A 15,383-nucleotide genomic window follows, 5' to 3' on the forward strand; every position below is an offset into this window, starting at 1 on the left:
AAGAAGAAGAAGAAGAAGAAGAAGAAGAAGAAGAAGAAGAAGAAGAAGAAGAAGAAGAAGAAGATCTATTTAATTTGCTTACTGCAGCTTTACTATATACACTGTGGAATATGCCTCTCCCCTACTCCCTTCCCCCAAAATCTCTAATCTTAAGAAAATCCTCAAGGTTATATTAACAACCATAATATATTTAGAAAATAATTAAGCAATACTTGTAAAAGCGCTGATTATTTCTATAGTAAAAGCATCGAGGGAAGGGGTTTTCTTGGTCTAAAATGAAGCTGAACAAGCAGCAGAACCTTGAAAGGTAGCATGGGTGGGTTTGCAAAAAAGAGGTACAGAGCATGAAATTTCCTATGAGAAGTCAGAGAAGCAGAAAGGGGACTAGAGGACATGGGGAAATGTCCTAGCCTAACTAGCATACTAGGGAAAAGTAGGGGAACAGTTCTGTTCTCTGTGTGAATGGCAGGTTGCTGGGACATGAATGGAAATATAGACTATAAAAGGTGATTAAAAACAAAACAAAACAAAACAAAACAGGACAAATAATTTGGTCCTGAGAGGGAGGCAAATCATGAGAGACTGTTAACTCTAGGGAACAAACGGAGGGCTGCTGGAGGGGAGGTGCGTAGGGGGATAGGGTAACTGGGTGATGGGCATTAATAAGGGCATTTGATGAAATGAGCATTGGGTGTTGTGCAACTGATGAATCATTAAATTCTACCTCCGAAACTAATAATATAGTATACGTTAATTAAGTTGAATTAAAAAAAATTTTTTTAAAGAATAAAAAGCAATTGTGAGTCCTAAAGAAGAGAGCCATGATTTTTAAAAAATGTGTTTGTAAAAGAATGCACTAGCATGCCTTCTATTCATTCAGCAAATTTTCCTTGAGTATCTGTTATATCCACGCTGTGCACCACCTACAGATAGGAGGACAAATATGGATTCAGGGAGACCCAGTTAGTTAGGAGGCTGGTACACAGTACAGGTAAAATATCACAGATTTTTAAGAGGAGATGGATTCAGGTGATTTTAGAAGGTAAACTTGTTGAGATTTGGACATGGACTGGACAGAGGTAGAAAGGAAGGAGTCAGGATGAGTCTGAAATTTCTGAGTTTTGCATCCCCATGTTGTGATACAGAAAAACAGGAAAAGCTGTAAGCGGATCAGACTGGGGAAAGGGAGCTCATCGGTGCCATGTTTTGTTTTTGAGTCTGAAGCACTTCTGTCACGTTCACATGGAAATGTTGAATCGGTAGCTGCACATATGGACCTGAAGTTCTGCTGTGAAGCCGAAACCTGGGAATCTTCAGTATGCAGATGGTTGCTGAAACGGTGAGCCTGGAGGAGATCTCCTAGGCAAATGGTATAAAGTGGGAAGGGGAGCGGAGGGGACCCAGTGCTTTGGCTGGATTTGAAAGGGGATCCACTAAAGATGGGGAGGTGATTCTATCACTTAAGCATTCACTGAGCCAAGGCAACAGTTTAACAGCTATCCCAGTGGTATAGGACTACTGTGATCCACACCGGTATTTAGGGAAGTAGACCTGGCAGAAAATGGAAAGAAAGTCACAATGTACGTAATTCCTGAGTGTTACCTCCCACTCTGGATTAATGACAGTAAGTTAATGCCCAGGTATAAAGCATTAGATTCAATACCTATTTCCAATGGAACTTTCAACTTATATGTATTCATGAGTTACCTGAAAAAGAAATGAACAGTAACCAGCTCCCCAAACCTCTACTCCCAAGAAGTCTCTTAAGTGGGCTATTATAAAACGAATTATCAGAGAGGAAAAACACATGAAAATGCTTGGTTGTGTTATATATCATTGAGCTCAACGGCTATCTCCTTTTCTGAGGATTCTAGAAAACAGCATTTAGGAGGCGTCCATGGCCTCTAGGCACCAGTTTTCTCGGCAGCACACATCTCTGGGACAGCCAGTCGGGGCACAGGGCATGCAGAGAAGACAAGGATGGTTGACAAAGGCAGGAGGCTGGACACTGATTCCTCCAGGCCCAGGCCAAATCCTCCAAGCCCTTTGCACACTAGCATGAATTTGTGTGGATAAATACAATGGAAACTTGAGCAAATGGGGTTGTCTCTATATATATCCAAAGTGCTGGCTAGGCCTTTCACTTTGCCTCATAGTCAAGCTGATTAAACTTAGCATATCCTGGCTCAAATTCTGATTGAGTCGGGCCCCTTGGCCTTTAAGTTATATATCTGAATCTTCTTTGAAAAGATTTGGCCTCCCCATATATATTTAGAGTACTGGGAGAGCGCCCATCTGTTTTTATGCTTATTTATAACTACACCACCTTCCAGCACTGTGAGGTCCTTTAAAATATGACATGACTGATGATGAGAAATTAAGTGAATGGGGTGAATGTTCTTGCTCTCAGACAAACGTTTGTGGGAATGCAATTTCCCTTGCAGCTCTGGCCTGGCACTTCTGTTTCTAGTGAACACCCAAGCTCAGATGATCTTGGAAGGTATGTATTAACCACCAACTCTACGAAGAAGACAAAGTATTCATTCTGCCAGTTTGTTGCTCCCACTGTTGCCTTGCCTTGTTGACCTCCAAATTCAGGGTGTGGTAGGGAGAGAAGTAGAAAATCCCAAGATTTACAGAAGGGGGTTAAGAATTTTCCTCATATGTCCTGTAAATCACTTGAAACTCTTGCCCAAAAAGGGAGGATGAGTGGAAGTCACTGTCTCAGCCCACACAAGACTTGGGGTAGCTATTGTCCTTCCTTTGAAGGAAAGAGGGTATCCCTAAGCCCAGGGCCTACCTCTAGGATGGCCAGGGTCTGCCCTATGTGAAGACTGGGGTCCGATGAGGGTGGGTGTCTGCAGCCGTTCCTAACATGCCGCACTCTAGCTCTCCAATCTACCCCTCCTTCTTCAAGCACCCGGAGTTTATATGCAGAAATGTCTCGCCCACCTCCGCAGAGACAAACGCTCTCCTTCCCAGGCACCATCCCTAGCACCCACTGACCCAGGGTCATCTAGTCCCACTAGGGAGTACAGGGAGAGCGCCCCTCCCCATTCCTGCTCGCCCTGGAATCCTGAGCACCCTCATTTCAAAAGCAAGCCTGCAAGCTAATTCCATGTTTCTGTTAAAATGCGTGTCTAGCATATAGTTATGCAGTCCCTGGAGTGTCTTCATGACATGGATATTTCCTATCTTTTGCTACTTGTATAGAAGGGTCTTCCAGCGTGTCGCTCTGCTGACAGAGTCCCAAGTTTTCTGAAGGCAGGGTAGGTCCCTCCCAGGCCTAGGAGGAATGCGCCCCCTTTCGGTAGGAGAAGGCAAGCAGAGGCGCGTCTGGCAAAGCTCGCGGGTACATTCCACCCTGCCGAGTTGCACCTCAATGCCCTTGGATCTGGGAGGACGAGGGCTGAGGTGGGGAAGGGGTGTTTGCATCTTTGTTCCAGTCGGGATGGAGGACATTAAAATCTAAGATACTGTCGAGTTCTGCTTTAAAAGTTAAAATTTTCTTCTTCACTGAATTTCTGTATTAACTCTTCCCTACTCCCTCCCTCCTCCACCCCATAAAAATGGTGAGATTCCATGAGAGCCTGCTATTCAGACCGAGTGCGATCTCTATTTCTGCACAAAAGTTTCGGTATAGTCTCTCCTTGCCCGCCCCTGAAGACCATTTCCAAACGCTTGCAAATAGCTCCAAGCAGACAAAATAGGAACCAGAGGACCTGTCCTTGTTCTTTATAATAACTCGAATCTTGGGGATTTGAATTAATACACATTTTTCAAATTCATTCCTCATTTGAAGCTAAGTCTGGGGAAATCAATAGTAGCAAAAATAAGCCTCAAAGTTCTTGGGAATTAGAGCTCTCTCATTCCATGGTGCAGCAAAGGGGCTGGGATATCCATTACCTGAGGACTGAATTCTGGTCATGACTTTATTCCTATATCTGAGAATTTACAGGAGCAGCAGAATCCTTAAGATTCTGATTGTCCTTGGACTCTTCTGAGAAGTTGTGTGTGCGATTGATTTGTTCTGACAAGTTTTCTTTATTTTCTCTCATAAAATTTCCTCCCCAACCACTGTTTGTGTTTTTGTTCCCCACCTTGCCCTTAAAGTGACTATTATCCTTGTACTCATCTTCCTAGATTTTTTTTTTCAAGAAAAGTGGCTCCAGGACAAGTGAAATGTAGTGATTTTTGTAAAGTCTAAATCTAAAATCGATAATTCACAATTTTCTGTACAGCTCCTTCTGTAAGGCTGCCTCACTAAATTAGACAAATGACCACACCAAGAATCTTCTAATATTAGGACCAGGGTGGAGACATCTTACTCAAAAAGTTCTACAGGTGGAAAACAAACCCGCTAACCCCCAAACACCAAAGACTGTCTCCTCAGATATCTTGGCAATGTATCTCCGCATTTATTGACTTAATAAGAAACAGCATTTAGAGAAAAGGAGGTTGTGGCAGTTTGTCGATAATGTTTTTCTATTTGAGATCGTTTTTAATGAGTGTTGTTAGCCTGCTCATCAAGCTATTTGAATTTACAAGAATCCAAATTCTTGTGGATTAAAATTAATGCTGTCGACATAGACATCCTCTTTGTATTGTTGAAAAGAAAGTTAAAGGACACCAAACCTATGGGGGTGGTACTGGGCCCTGCATCAAATTAAAACAGAATTCGGAGCAGAGCACCTAATCAGATTACAATGGCGTGGACTCACAGGTAGTTCTGTAAATGTTTGGACACCGAGTGGACACGGGAAGTTAGCCCCTTATCCCAGTATTTCCTGTAAATATCTAATCTCTAGCTCAGAGGAACACTCCAAGAATCCTCTTGATTCACCTTACGAATTGGTTTGAATAAAGGATGCTGAGCACCCAAGTTTTACTTTTTCTCCGGGGTGGAGCTCTTCCCCAAGAAACTCTTCCACCCCTTGCCAAAAAAAAAAAAAAAAAAAAAAAAGAAAGAAAGAAAGAAAGAAAGAAAAAGAAAAACGCAAGATTTATCTCCTTCTCTATAAATACTACTCCCCCAATTAAAAAAAAAAAGTGATTCCTATGGCTTCTTCTAACTCCATCTCTCAAAGAATAAAAAATAGATTTTCTCAGAACCGTTGAAAGCTGACCCCACCAGGAACAGGAGACACGCGGGGATCGCCGTGCACACGAGGCGAGCACAGACTTGCAACACCCCTGTCCCCGAGTCCCCTGGCGCCCCTGTGAGGGAGCAGAGTTCTCCTGGAGCTAGTGGCCTGCTCCTTTGGCGCGCCCTGCTGAAGGAGGGAGCAGGTAAACAGGGTATTATAGGAGAGGAATTGTAAAAGAAACACATCTTTTAAAATAAAAATCAAATGGACCTCTAGTTGAAAATCTACAGATAACCATTTAAAAGTGAAAAAGGGCCTCGGAGGTGGCTGCCCGCGGGGAGGGCCGTTCAAAACTCGGATCAGAGCGAATCGGAGCCAGAGGAGTAGGAAGGTATCCTTGGTTCTGAAGCTGCTGGAGTTTTTTCGCAGGGGAAGGGTGTGTGTGACATCTTGTTGGTTTGGAGATGATTTATTCACTCCTGCTGTAAAATCTAAAATGACGCCCCTGGGAAGAGGAAGGAACTGCCGGGCTCCGTGTGATCCACGGCTGCCCGCCTGATGCTCCTATGTTCTGACCTAAGCATGTGGGGGACTGTTAAAGCCGCTGTGCCAAAATGCACGGCTGCATGACACCTAAGGTGCGGCAGGGCGCTCCCGAGTCTCGGAAAGGGCTCCATCCGAGAAATGAAGGGGGGTGGGCGGAGGCAGGGGCTCACGTCCTCTAGAGCTGGGCGATCTGGAGCCCCAGAGAGTATTGGCTGCCTGGGGCCTCCGACTAATACGGACCCAGATCCCTGACCTTCACACTCCAAGCTGCCCTTCTACCCCAGGAGGGTGGGAGTCACCAGACAGTCCATTTTTTCCAAAATATGAAGAGGAGGCCATCCAGCGCCCTGCCCCTGCCTGTAAGATAAACAAGATTTACCACCTCTTCTCTGAACTTGACATGCGACCGTGGGGACTCAGTGACCTACCTTGATCCTGGATTTCACTGCCTCCTATAAAGAGAAAAAACTTCCAGGCTACCCTTAAAATGATATATTTCGTTGGCTCCCCTTTGAATCAAGATAATTGAGGCCCAAATTCAGAGTACCAGCACCGACTCCGGGGCCCCAAGGTTGTGCTGCAGAAATTCCTGGCGCCCTAGGTGTTACAAACGCTGAAGCTCCAGGGAAATTGATATTCTGAGGTGTATTCCAACTAGGGAGCACCCTAGAGAATGTTCCCGCTCCCCCGGGCTTACCTCTGGGGTGGTGGGGGGGGTGGGGGGAGTTGGCGGAGCTGGGCCAGAAGAGTGTGGAGGGAGGATTGGGCGGGCAATTCCATCGCACCGCGTTTACACCTCTCCCTTTGTGACAAATCGATTTCCCGCGTCACTGTTCTGCATTTGCAACCCGCCGAGGCCGGGGCCCAGCTGCGCCCCGATGCACACTTAGTACCAGCTTGGGAGTGTGTGCGTGTGTGCACGCGTGTCTAATTGACTTTCCGTCTACCTTTTTATGACTACATGTGTTTCCAACAAAAGGTCTTATTAGGACAATCTGGTTTCACTAATTTAGAGGTTGGGAACGTGGAAGGCAGGCGCTTTTTTTTTTTTTTTTTTAAGAGTTTGCTGAAGTTCAGATTAAGAAATGACAGCGGGATGCACCGTCCTCCTAGGAGTAGGTCTGCCTATTTTTATGACCTGTTCCTCTTTCCTCTCCCTGGCTTACCCTGTTCTACCCCCTCTTCACACTCCACACTCCCCCATTAGCCACCGGATTCCTAACTGTTAAAGAACCATTTCTTTTAAACACTTAAGGCATCTGAACCCAGAAGTCTGAGACATTTACTGGGCTGGGAAAATCAGTAAAAGGGAAAAGGGATCATTCTACAGAGAGCAAAGTGGAACGAACATCAGCCAAAGGGGAAACAGAATTGTGACGAGGAGTGAGGGAGATTAGCAAGAAGCTCTCGCTTTCGACCATGCTAAGGTCAGCCCAGGTGGTAATTGGAAAATTTGCAGGATTAGTGTAGATGGAACGAACCTGTTTTATTAATTTCAGCTGAAAAGAAAATTTAGTGAGGACATGTTTCCATATAGCTGGAAGAGTAAACCATGTCTTTTATGTGTTTCCCATCTCTTCCAAAGGAGATTATGGTTTTCCCCTCTGGGGTAGACTCCCAGCAGGCTGCAAGGGGCACCTGATTCTTAGTGCCCCTTTCAGGCTCCGAGCTCCGCGTTAGTCCTGATGCCTGAAAACTCCTCTTCTCTCCTCTCCTCCCCTCTCCGATTCATAGTCTGAGCCTCATGGTCCACTGCAGACTGGAAGCCTAGCAGGGCCCACCGGTCCTCACTCAAGTAGCTCAAAACAGCTCCCTCCGCAACCCTTGATGGGGGACCCGAGGACTAAGGACAAGGGTCCTCCTGGACACTATCGCCCCACTTACCAGTCCTTCCTATTGTCATCTCAGAGATGAGTGAGGAGGTTTAGGGAACATTGCTTCTAAAAGCAACAACTATTTGTTAGAATAGGCCCCAGCCATCTCAAGAAAGCAAGGCCTAGCGTGTTTCTCTGCTACTTTCAGAAACCCAAGTGTCGGTCACTCTGTCCCCATCACCTCAGTTTGCATTTCTGCTACCTCCTTCTAAACTGTCGACCATCCTTCCTTAAGCATCCTCTTCCTGGCTGGTATTCTACCTTAATTTCCTTTCCGGGCCCACTCCCCACTAGGCCTCCTTACTCCTTGCAACTTGGAGATGTGTGTGCTCCAGAATGCAGCGGGCAGGTACCTGGAGATTTCATCCCCTTCCCTCGGGACACACGGTCCCCAACTTCACCCGCTGCCCTTTTTTTGTCCTTGAGCACCAGGGCGGACACCACGTGCACTGCGCAACCTCAGCCACACCAGGCCTGGGTCTCACAGGAGTCAACCTGGGCCGCCTCCCCGCCACCGTGGGCCACCTCTGCCTCAGCTTCGAGAGTGCTTCTCAGCCGGCCTCCATAGCCCAGTCTCCTTCCATTCGCACTAAAAGGCCACCATGAACCCCGAGCTCCCTTCTGGTGGCGTCTCCTTGGAGCCAAAGGGCAGGAACGGTCGGCGTCCCTCCAGCCCTGTAGTATGCTGTGCCCATGGGGCGGCGCCGGCCGCCGGGGCTTGCTGTGGCCACTGGCCTTGGGCCTGCTTTTCACATCCCTCTGCTTGTTTTAGGGGTAAAGAAACACTGGCTGGTCTCTCCCGCCCCACCCTGGTCCTTTACGCAGCAGTTTCTTCACGACCCTGTTTTCTGTTGTGGGTGCAGCCTCCAGTTTTCCGAACAGTGATAAATGTTGCAATTAATAATTAACCATGGCGAAACAAGACCAGCAGAAGGTGCAGAAATCAGTGAAGCTGGGTGATAGGCACTTGGAGATTCCGAACACTATTCTCCCTATGCTTTGCATATTTAAATTTTCCCTAGTAAAATGTTTAAAAGCAATCACGTTATTTTGCTGTGCACTTTCCTGGAGTTCAAAGTGTCTATGCAAACAATTAACTCATGCTGCAGTATGAACAACGCACCCCCCCCCCCCCAGGCACCAATATCTTCAACAAGGAAGCCTCTGCGTCTGTGCCCAGCCATTACCTGGGACTTGGGGACACCAGGTCTTCATTCCTCAGAACTGGCCGCCTTTCTCTAGTGACAGACCAGGGCAGATTATTCTCAGTCTAAATTCCCCATCGCCTTCTGCCTCTGGGAATACCTAGGGTGGATTGACCCCAGTTCGATTTTGGCTAAAAACAAAAACAAAAACAAAAACAAAAACACCCTGAGGGGATTCTAGGTCTGGACCAAGGAAACTGGGCCAGGGGCAGGCGGCCTGCCAGAGAGAGGGGCTCTCCTTGCCGCCTGTTTCATTGAGGCATTCTGGGTTCCCACTGCTTTGCCAGGGCCTTGCATCCAGCTGTTTCTGGGTCCTGTTTGCTTTGTCTATCTATTTCCTGAGAGTCTGATATTGGCAATTTTTTTTTTTTTTCAAATGATGGCATGCCGGCGGGGTCTCCTGTTTCCAGAGGTTCCAAATTTGAACAAAATAACAGCCTACAAATAATGAAATGGAAAAGAATTTGCCTCGTTTTAAAAACTTCCAGCCAAGTTCAGACTCTTGAAATCTCAAGGAGAAAATATCAAGCCCCATGTCACCTGGGATGATTCCGGTGACAGGTCTGTTACAGACTCCAGAACGTATGGATACACTTGGGAGTCACCTTTTAAGGTACGGTTAATAACGCCAGGCGAGATTTCCATGGGGGCGCGATATCAGTCGGGAAGGATGGGAAAGGGAGACTGCATGGACTTTTCCGTAGGTCTGAGGGCCAATAGGGAGAGCTCCTCGAATGTGACACCAGGCTCGGCATTGGAGCCCGCACTTCCCCCGCGCATCTCTCTTGTGCGGGACGGAGCGGGGCGGGAGCTCGGGTTTCACCCCAAAGGACACTCCCTTTGCTTCGCCCGCGTCTTCCCGAGGCACAGGCCTTTGATTCTGCCGGGGGTCTCAAACCCATCTGCAGGTGGAGGGCGGCAACAGCAGAAGGCAGAGAGCAGCTTGGCTGCTGGGGCTGGACGCTCCAGCGCGGCCCCTCCCGCACGCCCCGGCCTTCGGAGCCCGCGCTCGGTGTGCCGCGGAGTCGCGCGGGTCTGGCTACTGTGCGCGGTGCCCTCCGCCTCTCCGCCCGCCTGCCCCCGACCCACACTCGCGACGCGGGAGAAGTCCTCCCGACCCAATTCGGCATTTTTAATCCGCTGCCTTCCCAAACACGGCAGGCTCCCCGACTTTATACCCTCTGCGACCTTTTCCCTGCCAGCCCGGTTGTCCCTCATGCAGGAAGACCTGACAGCCGTGCTCGCCGGGGACTGAGGGGCAGCCCAGTCGGCTTCGGCGAGAGTCCGAGGAGGACAGAGTCCCCAGCCCCGATTTCAGGGCCTCGGGGCCTCCCCTGCAGCGCCCGCCCGGGCTCTGCCCGCCCGGGCAGATCCCTCCTTTCATCATCCTTTCCTCCCTGTCTGTGACTGGCCCTTCCTCCGGCCACTGCCACCACCTCTCCTGGCCCCCGACTTTCTCCCCCTGGTCCGGGCGGGCTCCAGGCGCCCAGCGGGTACCCTGGCCCCCGGTCCCGGACACACACTCCCGCGGGCATTCGTCCCTCACTCACTGTCCTGCTGTGGGGTGTCGCTGCCGCTGGTGAGTCCCGGCGACTCCAGTAGGCTTCGGCCGGCCTCGCCCACGCTCTCGTCCGCCTGCGCCGCCACCATGTCCCCGGCTTCCTCCAGGTCTAGCAGGTGACTGACGGAGAAGTTCTTTTTCGCCTGCAGGGTGTCGAGGTTGCCTGGGCTGTCCAAGCGGCCGCCCAGCGCCGGTTGCCGCTCCAGAACGTGCCCGTAGCTGGAGGTCATGGTCTCCCCCTCCGATCCCACCCACCCCCCTCTTCCCGCTCGAATCAACACCAAACGCTGTGGGCGCGAGGGGGGGAGAGGAGCCGAGTGGGGAAGAGAGAGGGGGGAGTGGAGAGAGAGAGAGAGGGGGGGGGAGAGAGAGAGAGAGAGAGAGAGAAGGAGGGGAAGGACAAAAAAAATTGGAAAGAGGGCGGGGGACCCCCTTCTGCAGAGCAGAGCGTTTTGCACCAACAGCCTCGAAAGCCTCGGTTGCTTTCCTGAGGCCAAGTCCGGCGCGGTCCAAGGATATAATCCACACCAAAAAATAAAATTAAAAAGTCACCCTATGTTCAAGTCAGGAGCAAAAAAAAAAAAAAAAAAAAAAAAAAAAAATTCCTTCCAGCTCTCCAAAAGCGTCCACAAGCACACACTAAAAATAATAATAAGGGGGAGAAAGGAAAGGGGAGGCCAGCAGGGCGGGGGAGTTAGGCAAACAGAAGAAGAGAGAAGAAGGGGTGGGAGAGAAGAATCAAAGTGGATTTTTTTTTCAAGGTTAAAAAAGTTATTCCCAGGCAAGAGTTCAAGCACCAACAGAAGAAGGCTTGTTCCAGCTTTAAAACATCTTCAAGAAAACGTGTTCCCCCTCTCTGCACTCCTGTGGATTCTCAGGAGTGACTAAAGTTTCAGGAGGAGAGGGTGATGTCTTGCAGATGTATTGGAGAGCAGGATTCTCACTTTACTTTTCGTAAGAAGGAAAAAAAAGGGCTTCAAGAGTCCGAAGGAGGGTGGTGATGGGGTTCCCCCCTTTCCCTTCTCGCTCTCCCCCTCTTCTTGCTGAGCTCCTTTTTCCTTCTCAGTTGGATCAAGAAGCTCTCTGGCACTTCAAAAGGCACAAACTGGCATGCAGAGGAGGCTTTGTAGGGAATACAAGAAAATTGGAGACCCCTGGGAGGGCAGATCTCGACTTAATAGGAGCCTGTAATTACGTGGCAAAGCCTTTGTGCGGTGCCTGACGTTTTACAGACCCCCTTTCTCCATCACAATCTCCTTCTTCCTCCTTTCCCTCGGACCAAAAAACAGTCTGATTAAGAAAACCCCCTTTGCCAACATCTGAGCCAGAGAGAAAGAGAGAGGGAGGGAGCGAGAGAGGGAGGAGGGAGCGAAAAGGGAGGGAAGAGAAAGCGAGAGAGCCCCTTTGGATTTTTAAAGTAAAGGTCTAATTATCATTCCCCTGCAATAGTATCACGGGGAGAAAAGACAAACTGAAACCCACAGTCACTTCAAACGGGCTGATTATATTGCTTGGGCATTAACTCCTCCAGATTTGTTTAAGATCCTGTTGGAAAATCTCATTTGCATGTTTTGATAACAGCTGCGGGGAAACTTGTTGGAAAAAATCCACAACTATCTCAATCAAATTTTCTTCTCTCTCTGCCCTTTTTTTTTTTTTTTTTTTAGCGTTTCCTGCAGTTCTAACAGTTTTGGGGGGGGGGGGGTGGGGGAGTGTCTGAGAGAGAACGAAGGAGAGAGCAAGCAAATTAAAGCTATGTTTGGCTCCGTAGAGACAGCCTATTAAATAATGTAATAAAATAACAGGAGCGATAATAATGGGAGGCTCTCCCACGCTCTTCCGCGAACCAAAGGCAGGTTAAGGGAGATCTAGAAGGCGCCGAATCGATTTGAGCCTCTCGCGCCGCTAGGAATCCCGGGGCCAGGGCAGTAGGAAATTTACATATTTATTTAGCTGGAGGAAAGGACTCTAGGACTGTAGCATAATTGCTCCCTCCTCCCCCCACTCTGGCCAATTTCGTAACCTCTTCCGTGCGGCCAAGGTCGCTTCCCTAGGCGACAACGCTAAGCCGGGAGGGTCGCGTTGCCCAGATGAGAAGGAGGCAGGGGCATTCCTGGAGCGAGGGGCCGGGCTAGGGTCCTGCGCAGTTCACAGTCCTACCCGGGTGCCTGGGAGGGCGGGGGAGGGGGCGTAGGAGGAAGGACAGGGAGGGATAGAGGAACCCCCAAGTCTACGGATAATGCTGTGCCGTCCGTCTGCTGAGCCCTAACTTGACAAGGAACAGAGAGGTGCTGAGGGATTTTTTCATGACCTGTTGGAATTTGGTAACAGCTTTAATAGTCTCATTAGAAATGAGTTACTATATGACGAGTAAGTAAAATATTAAGTGCTTATTTGTGGCATTTTATGTTCTCCAAACATATATACACACACACATACATACTTTCCCATTGGCTTGATTACTAGACTTTTCCCCCCTTTTTCCCTTCTATAGCCAAGAGGCTCGACTGGAGAGAAAGGGTCCGAGTGTGTGTAAATGGTTTCTGGGCTCCAAACGGCCATAGTTAGCCCAGAACTCCCAGCCCTGATCTGGGAAAAGAACATTTGATGCCATCAAAGGGCTGCAGATTGAAACCAGATGTGCTCGCCTCGGTTCTTTCCATGCATTTAATTAAGGAGCCGGGATGGAGGAGACTTTTTCATCATTAGTCCACCCACTCCCCCCACCCCCATTTCCATCCCCTCGCCCTCCCCTCCTGCCCGCTCGCACCCCCGACCGGGAGCCCAAAGCCCCGCCAGCGCCGGGCCGTGCGCCGCGCCCGTCGCTCCATCTCCCCAGCGGTCGGGGCTCTAAGCAGTAAACATCTGTCCGCGTCTGGGCCGGTGCGAGCCGCGCGGCAGGGCTAGCGGGATGCTGGTGGGAGGCGGCCGCGCACCCGGGTGGGCCCGCACCGAGTGCGAGCGCTGAGGCAGATGCCTTCCGGGGGGATTTCCAACACCGCAGCCTCCGCGAGCTTCAGCTGAGCGCCACACGTGGCAGTGCCACCCGCTCGCTCCAATGGACGTCACTTAATCGCACAGAGAGGTCTTCCCCAGGCGTCCTGCTGGATGAGCTGGGGTGAGAAGGCCGAGTGGCCCTCCCTTCCCCGCACGCCGAGCGAGGCACCGCTGGGTTTGTCCCCGCAGCCGGGTCAGCCTCCTCCAATCTCCCGGAGCCTGCTCAGTCCTGGACCAGGCCCTAGCCTCTTCCTGCTTCTCTACCCTCATTTACAGTTGAATTTAACGTTTCTTTTTGTCCCGACACTGACCGAACTGCCCTTTGTGACAAAGGTCTGGGTAAGAGGTCAGGGGCTTCGGACACCCCCTGGACATGCTTCTTCCCCTGGAGACCCAGCGATCTCAGTCAGTCGAAGAAGATCGCCCTTGGGAGAAAGCTGCCTTGTCCCTGGCGTGCCGTCAGTCAGTCTGGTTAGGGACCAGGAGGTAGCGACAGGGAAGAGAGATCAGAGATGGGCCCTCCTCGGAAACACAGTCGGACGTCTCCACTTATATTCCGCCGTGTTCTCGGGAGGGATCAGGCACTCCCTTAACATTATCCACTTGTCATTCCTGTAGTAATATCAACCAGTCCTACCAATATTAACTAGGATGCTAACGGCTTCAACAAAAACATCGGACACATTTGCTTAACATTTGTCGACCAAATATGTATATGTGTGTATATAGTTTATATTATATAACATTTTCTATGCACAATTCCCCAAAATGTCTCCGGGACTGAGAGTTCAAATACCTCTGACTGTGTGGGGCTAGTTCAGCCCCAGCAGCACACCTCCTGCCGCCGCTCTAGAGGCCCGAGGCTGGGAGTCCCGCTCCAGCGGTTGGGGTGGCCTTTGAGGACCTTGGGGAGGGTGGGGCGGGCAGAATGTCTTCCAAGCCCAGAAACTGGAACTCAGGGTCAAACTAAGAGGGCGTCCGGGAAAAGGGAGACGCCAGTGTTGGGACAGGGTCTGGAGGCAGGCGGCAGGACCCCCTTTCCCCGATCCGGAGCCCTTTTTCTGGAATCCTGCGGAGGCCGCGGGACAGCGGAAGGCAGGCTCGCCGGGCTCTTCAGCACTCTGCCAGCCAGGCACCCCGTAGGCCTCCGCTGCAGCGGCCAAGTCCCAGAGTCCCCCAGCCTCAGCCAGAATCACCGCGGGGAGTCGCGGCGGCAGGGTGGGCTGGAGGATGCGCTGGGAGGGTCCCCAAGAAAGCAAATCCCCAAGGCATAGGCCCTGCAGAATTTTTTTTTTTTTTGCTTTTTTAGACTTTTTTAGGTTATTTATTTTCTTTTCCTTTTTGTTTCTATTAACAATTACTAGTGGGTTGGATCCACACCCTGATTGTGTTTACACAACATATGTAATTTGCTGAGATTCTGGATTTGCTGGATTGTAATTAAAAGCCATCGGGATAACCCCACAGGGAGATTCAAGATCGAATGGAGAGCCCCGTTCACTCAGTAAACAGTGAAAAGAATGGGTTTGTGCGGGCTAGCTGGCCAGGCGGGAGAAGGCTCTCTGGGACCCTCAGAATCAGCGCCCGTGCTCTATTTGGGGCACACAGAGGCGGGCAGAAAAGGCCTTCTCAGAGTGCCCAAGGTCGTGGCCTGGCCTCTCCTTGCTGTCCAGGCGCCAGGCCTTGCTCCCTAGCGGGGTGAGGGCGCGGGGGTGTGGGGGATTGGTGGATCAAAGTTCTCTCGGCTCAGGTTGCAGGAACCAGGAGGGCCAAGCACCTCTAGAATTCAAGAACGACCATCTGGCAGAAAGATGTCAGAAGTGAAGCTTGTGGCTGGGAGCATATGCTCAACTCAGCAAGCAGGCAGCAGGTCTGGCCTGGGAACTTAGAAGGCCCCAGAGAACGCTGTGGCCTGTTTAGTTCCTTAATCACTACTTTGCTTTCCCCGTGTGATTTCCTTTTGGGAAAGGGTTGGAAGGAGAGCATTTCTAACTCAAAAATCTCTGAACATGTGTAGATCTTTCCTTGGCTTTCACTTTGACTTCCATCCATCAATCAGTATTTATTAAAAATCTGAAGCTCTGGGTGATGTAACTAACCAGAACCCTCTTCC

The 15,383-nt window shown here is 50.0% G+C and overlaps 1 protein-coding gene and 1 long non-coding RNA gene across 4 annotated transcripts in view; one reads left to right on the forward strand and one right to left on the reverse strand.

The window, feature by feature from the left end:
* PRRX1 (paired related homeobox 1) overlaps positions 1–10,852 on the reverse strand; it is a 77,697-nt gene extending 66,845 nt beyond the window's left edge. For all 3 annotated transcript variants that reach the window (XM_035010838.1, XM_035010836.1, XM_035010837.1), the window contains exon 1: positions 10,263–10,852. In XM_035010838.1, the coding sequence (XP_034866729.1) occupies positions 10,263–10,503 (241 nt within the window). In that variant the 5' untranslated portion in view covers positions 10,504–10,852. The remainder of the gene's footprint in view (positions 1–10,262) is intronic.
* LOC118014489 overlaps positions 9,268–15,383 on the forward strand; it is a 40,747-nt gene continuing 34,631 nt past the window's right edge. Inside the window, exon 1 of the long non-coding RNA XR_004680292.1 lies at positions 9,268–9,325. This is a non-coding gene — a long non-coding RNA (uncharacterized LOC118014489). The remainder of the gene's footprint in view (positions 9,326–15,383) is intronic.

The sequence above is a fragment of the Mirounga leonina genome, unplaced genomic scaffold, assembly GCF_011800145.1.
Source record: "Mirounga leonina isolate KUSES-001 unplaced genomic scaffold, KU_Mleo_1.0 Mir_154, whole genome shotgun sequence".
NCBI lineage: Eukaryota > Metazoa > Chordata > Mammalia > Carnivora > Phocidae > Mirounga > Mirounga leonina.